This window comes from Gymnogyps californianus, unplaced genomic scaffold (genome assembly GCF_018139145.2).
Source record: "Gymnogyps californianus isolate 813 unplaced genomic scaffold, ASM1813914v2 HiC_scaffold_37, whole genome shotgun sequence".
NCBI classification, from domain to species: domain Eukaryota; kingdom Metazoa; phylum Chordata; class Aves; order Accipitriformes; family Cathartidae; genus Gymnogyps; species Gymnogyps californianus.
Genome location: NW_026114257.1, coordinates 125,396 through 132,060, shown reverse-complemented (window position 1 = coordinate 132,060; position 6,665 = coordinate 125,396). Strand labels below are relative to the sequence as shown.

General features: G+C 37.4%; 1 protein-coding gene across 1 annotated transcript in view; it reads right to left on the bottom strand.

Annotated features, from left to right (window-relative positions):
• Nucleotides 1–1,868: 1,868 nt before the first annotated feature.
• The window catches only part of LOC127028620 (AN1-type zinc finger protein 5-like), a 30,042-nt gene continuing 25,245 nt past the window's right edge, over nt 1,869–6,665 (bottom strand). Inside the window, exons 3-4 of the mRNA XM_050914340.1 lie at nt 2,911–3,036; nt 1,869–2,629 (exon numbers count right to left, since the gene is read on the bottom strand). Of these exons, the coding sequence (XP_050770297.1) occupies nt 2,481–2,629; nt 2,911–3,036 (275 nt within the window). The 3' untranslated portion in view covers nt 1,869–2,480. The remainder of the gene's footprint in view (nt 2,630–2,910; nt 3,037–6,665) is intronic.

Sequence of the window (6,665 nt, the reverse complement as noted above, 5' to 3'; positions counted from 1 at the left end):
CATGGTTATCCTTCCTAAAATACTCTTGCCCTGACAGTATTGCAAATCTGGACACATTCTCCTCAAATATCCAGTTCCAAGGTGCATTCACAAAACAAAAAAACCCAAAACAAAACCCCAAACCAAACAAGCTTTTTATGATGCAGTTGAGTTGATTTTACTTTAATACAAAAAGGTGGGAAAATGATAATTTTGATGCTTTAAAACAGTTCCACGATTAAAAAAATAAAATTCATCCTGGCACATGAAGGCCCAGAACACGCCCTTGATCCCTTATCAGAAGTATATATAGTGGCAGCAGTAATAACTTATCCCTTGAGTGTTAGTACTAGCTGACTGATGGGATGCACATTATACATTTCTGATACAAACAATTTTTATGTATTATTCAGCAGTGAAGATAGCTTCTTCCAAGTCAACATGTGCTGTGTGCTCCGTACTTTTGTTTCTCCTTGGGAAGGGTATGTCTGGCGTATGTGACATCCATATTTGGATACAAACCCTGACAACTCTGCCCAGGCCTGCTGGTGAAGATTTGAACAAAACAATGTAGTCAGTATACTGGCTGTATTAAAACAGATCCACTGGAAATAACTTTTGTAGCCGAAAGGAAAAAAAAAAAAAAAAAAAACAACCCACAACAAACCACAAACATTTAAAGTTCACTGCTAATATTCCTTCATTCCCTTTAAGCACGTTGTTTGCTGACATCTTTGTCTGGTCATCAAGTAGTTACCTGTATTCCAGCTGTTCATGCTTCTCTGACCTCAACAAGTCTTCTTAAACAACTCAGTATGTCAAAATAAGAAATAAGGAGGTTAGACAGACAGGTTTAAGCAAAAAAAAAAAAAAAAAAAAAAAAATCTATACAAACCTAGTATTAGCTTTGTACCCCAACCTCCACAGGGCCACTTTCAAGTTACAGCAGTAACTAAAACCAATGAACTATCACAAAAAGTATTTCCTTCTGTACATGATTTTTATTATTTACATAATACAACAGAGCATAGATGCTGGATAGTGTGATTATGTGCAATATCCAAGTATGAACTATCTGTACGTGTTTGCATATCTGATAACTAAATTGAAAGAACAAAGTTAAAGCAAAAGCCTGATGCTTCTAATAGTGAACTAAAAAACTAAGACTGAACACTGCAATAAAAGTCAGAAGTAGCATCTTGTGTACATACACAACTATTTACAGATGAGAAGAGGCATTACTACAACACTAGTCTACACTATATTTGATTATATAAAAAAACCCCACAAGTTTCATACATCACAAAAAAACCCTTCCATTATAATACAGAAGTGATATTACCAGACAAGCATCAGTGAACTATACTGCCCTTTCTAGTTATTATACAAAGCTGTAGATAACAGAGCCCATGCAATACACCCAAGAACACTACAGTCCTACACCCAAGTACAATTAAAAATGATAAAGCAGCCCTCCAAGAGTGGTTCCAGCTCCCACTTAAGTCTACAGGAGTCATGTTGGGTATGGTTTTCCATACCCAACAATTGTTGCATGTGCAATTGTTACATTTAAAACTTTTTTTTTTAATTTAAAAAAGCTCCTAATATTCTTTTGAGCCCAGAACACACTGAATTTAAGAAGTACATGAATAATAAACTGCTCAAATACTTCTGCAACTTACACAGATGCATGTGTCACTTGATAGAGCTGCTGTGGTACGTCTAAAAAACCCACACATATGTAGTGCTTGTTTTGTAAGTCAATCTTAGCACAATATTGTGCTACACAACATTTTTAGCTATGCAAGGAAAAGCAGACAACTGTTGCAGGCCAGTTCTTAAGTTTCTAACAGGACATTTCCTTTGGGAAAATATTTCATGATTCTAAAGTTAATGTAATCTGTTCCAAAATAGTTTTCTTTTCATACATATCTGATTTTTTCCATTTTTCCCACTGCAATTATTAAATAACTTATTAAATATGGCACCAACACTCATCTTACTGGAAGGTAGAGCCCTCTACATGGCTTACATTCTGCTGGAAAACAATGGAGTGTGGAAACTAAAAGTAGAACAAGATTTTAAATGATAGAAGTAGACCGCCAACCTTTCTGACATATCCTTCTCCCTAACAGGCACATAGTCTTTGGCTAGTGTTATACACCTTGAACATCTCAAAAGACAGATCTGCTGCAAACACGCAGATAGTATACATCTGTTTGGCATGTGAACTAGAGCCTGTCCTCTGTGCATGTGTATTCCTGTGCAGGTTCTGATCATCTAATCATATTCTGAGGAGAGCATATACATTTTCAAGGGCTGTATCTATTCAATTCTGCCTGTAACAAACACCCAAACATTCTGAAATATCAAGACAGACAAGGCTAAAATTAAAACTTTGGAGAACAAAGGAAAATGGCCATGCATCTGCTCTTTAATGCTTTCCTAGGATATATTAAAATAAAACAAATAAAAGTCAGTCTTTTCACAAGTAGGCTAGTTTATATTCTCTGGATTTTTTCAGCCACCACAACTGGATTCTCTTTCCTGATTTTTGCTGCAGCTTCTGCTTTGTAATCATATGGGCAGTTATGCTTGTCAGAATAACGATGAAGTCCACAAAATAAGTTTCCACATCGGCAATCAAATCCTGTACAAAGAAAAGGAAGAGCAACATCACTAGGAAGCTTCAGACTTAAGCAAGCTATAAATTAAGGGCTTAGTCAGTACAAAGGGGGTATGTGTATCTACTTTAACGAACAGAATAAGTGAAATGAATATTTCCAAATATCAGCTCTATTAAGGGATCTAACATTATGGATTTTGAAACAGCAAGCAAGTTTAATGGCTACAGATATTTCAACAAATTTAATCTAGTAAGAGGCAACTAATCATATAGATCTGTTCAATATTGACAAAGTGCTCTCATACCTGTAAGGCCAACCTTCTTTCTGCACATGAAACATCTGTTCTTCTTTGGTTTAGGCAGTTCAGAAGCTTTCTCTTCACTCTGTGAAGTACTAGGTTGAGAAACTGATGGGCTTGGTTGAGTAACAACTGTTAAAGCAAGCAAAAGAAATAAAGGTTAATTTTTTCCTTTTCTTGACTTCACTAGCTACTCAGTAGCATGCTTGTATTTATTAACAGTTAATTCCCCTCTACTAAGACCCTGAAGTTTATTGTCTGAAGTACTAAGTAGAATAGAGATAAGAGGGAAGTTAATAGAATACCTACAGAAAATGATCAAGTTTTCCCCACTTTTCCATCATCTAGAAAATACAGGATACCTAGCGTTATCACCTGTATACACCCATATAGGTGTAAAAGCTTGGAAAGCACTCCAGAAGTTCCATGTACACACAACATTAAAAGTCATATGATCTAGTTTAAATTAATCCAAGACAATAACAATATTGTCACAGTTAAAGTTGTTGAACAGAGGGGATACTTGTGGAAAATAGTCAATAGGAACATATTTTAGAAACAAATGACATTTACAGTAATGCTTTTTTGTCATTGTACCAAGTTACTCTGCCACTATACTTGCCAAGTCAGATGATCTAAAACCTCAGAGTCAACCAGAACAACAGCTAACATTCTTGAGCTTCAAACCACTGATTCTGTGATACATCAAGCATACTACTACAAACCACACAGCTCAAAAGAGCCCTTGTTTCAGACACTTTTTTCAGTAAAGAAAAAAAAGTACATATTTACATTGGATATCTGTATCCTTGTACTATATTCAACCTTAATGATCAAGCAGGTAGAGTCAAAATGACTTATTTTTCAATTGCCTTTGTCATGAACGCTTTTGGTCAAACTTGTCACATTTTACTCAAGTTCTCTGCAGGATAAAAATGGGTCCTTCTGTGAACTTCTGTGGATCTGTTAGTTTTCCTTGAAAAATTAATTTTTCATCAGTTGTTTTTAAAATCCTTTTTATACTCAAATTAGTGCAGAGGAAAGTCAAGGGAGGTATGTTTGTATACAAACTAACACATACAACCCAAGGAGTTTGTTCCTGTTCAGTTTTCCTGGACACTCAGTTGTATGATTATATCTATTGTTTTAAAAGATAACGAGCAAACTATAAAATACACTCCAGAATTAATGATTGAGAACATAGGCTTAAAGGACTCATTTGTAACCAACTTTATGCACACAAATAGGATTTCTTAGTTGAAGAACCTTTTGGATCAGTAAGCACTGCATTCTATAAAAAGTGAACATGAACCCCTTATAGTTAAATTATCTTTACTATTAATACCTGCTCTTTTAAAATTTATTTGTATTATGTTCATATGCCTATTACTACTAACACAAAGCCTCACAGATCCAAGCCCCATTTCACAATTCACTGTAGAAGTTAACAAAGAGAGCCTCCAGTCAGTAGTTCATATTCCAGATTGTAAACAAGATTCAGAAGTGACAAACTTTCAGAGGTAACAAGGAATTTTCAGTGCTCGTACCCAAAAAGTTTTATACAGGAAAACAGTATTTTCTTATACAATATTATAACCGTAACAGTCCTAAGGAACAACTCAAACTCTTTAACTTTTTTTGACATATTCTATAGATTTTCTAGAAAGTGTGATGAGTTCAGCGTCAACACTATTTTGCTAAGTCTGAGGATAACAATACCATCCAATCTTGGATATATAATAATTTTTCCATATTTAAGCATGCTATTGGTAAAAAGCAAAGGTACAGCACTACAATCATTACTGCTATTAATACTTTTCAGAGTAGTTTCTGCAGCTGCTTTTTTTTTTTTTTAAAGATAACAATTCCTTTGTCTTGATAATTAATATTTTCTAGATGAATAGATATAATCCTTTAAACTTGTCTTTAAAACCCAAGGAAAGTAGTGTTCAGTATCAGATAATCTAGTTGAGAGCCTGTGACCAAAAAAATCAGGTTAAAAACACTGACACCACAGTGTAAGCCTGTTGGATACCACACACCTTAGCTGACAGGCATTAGCTATGGCATTAAGAAATTGACTAAACATCTCCCAAACCAAGAAGCATGGTCAAGCTCCTTTTAGATTTGTTATATTGCCAGTCTGTTTAAAGTTAAATGCTAGTTGTAAGCCATAGCAGATGGAAAAAGGGAACCTTCCAATTCTCTCCCCCATCCCACTCTGGGGGAGTGAGCAAGCAGCTGTGTGCTGCTTAGCTGCCTACCAGGGTTAAATCACAACAGGCCTTTTTGGCACCCAATGTGGGGCTCGAAGGGTTCAAGATAACGACATATTTGATTGGAATGTGCTAGATCAAATTTATAGCTGTTATTGCTGTTTAGCTATTAATCAGCAGGCTCCTGTGCTTGCTATGGGGCTTGCTTGCCTTACTGTGTATTAGAGTCTAGTGCTCATCAGCGGCTGCTTTTTGCTTTTGCTGCTTGCTGTACTACTTATCATCTTACTCTGCTGTGCCTGGGAACATTTTGATAATGGCAATGGCCATGCACATGGGCTGGCAGATGGCCAGGGCATTGCTGCTGTTCCTGTGCTGCTGTACTGGACAGGCTGGAACTCCAGTGTGAACTCAAGTCAAAGGGACTGTGACCTGTGGATGAGTCCACGTGGAAGCAGGACACCCAAAAGCATCTGTGGCCATGGATATGTCCGTGCCAAAGCAGGTATACCTCTGAAGGATTGTGGCCCAAGGATAAGTCCGCACTGGAGAAGGTACACCTTGAAGCATCTGTGGCTGTGGATAAGTCTGCAACACAGCAGGTACACTCCTGAAGGGACTGTGGCTATGGTAAGGCCACGCTGGAGCAGGTGCACCTCAAGCGACTGTGGCTGTGGATAAGTCTGTGCCGCAGCAGGTATACCCTGAAGAGACTGTGGCTCATAGATAAAGCTCCACTTGGAGCAGGTACACCCCTAAGGGACTGTGGTCCGTGGATAAATCCAAGTCAGAGCAGGGGCAAGGGGAGGAGTTCATTGCAATGTTAAACCCTATGGCCTGGTACAAAGGGACCAAGGGTAGAGATTGTAGTGGATATACCTTTAAACTGTTGTAACCCATGATTTGAGTTGCATGTTATAGGAATTACTATAGCAGGAACCACCTGAACCAATGGAGGACGAATCTCACAAGAAGCGGTGCAAGTGCAGCAGTGACCTGATCTGAGCTCACTGAACCATCAAGGCAAAGAGATAGTCTAGTAGATCATTCTGTGTCACAAAACAAAGATTAAAAACAAATCCATCTAAAGGAAAACGTTACCAACTACTACAAATGTACTTCCTCCTCCATATAAACTGACAAGCATTCACTGCCACAACCAGCAACATGGGAATTATAAAGCAATAATAATATCCTAAGTGCAAAGGTCTATTTCCCAAAAGAGCTGCTGAACAGGATCCTTCCCCCACAACTAAAATACATTCCAAAAAGGAAAAGCAGGTAATGTGCAGAAATGGGCAACTAAAAGGTCCCAAGACAAGGAAATGGTGCAGGGCCTCCTAAATCAGAATTAAAGTGTTCAATTTATTACTCTACACAGATAACACCTGCAGAAAGGAGGTATCCTCCCACTTTTATTGCAGCAGAGTTAGATCTAATAATGAGTTTTAATAATGAAGTCCTCAAAGTAGCTTCTGATTAACAGCTAGAACAGGGACACACATCAGAACAAAAACCCCTTTTTCATCAAACTGTAGCTCAAAT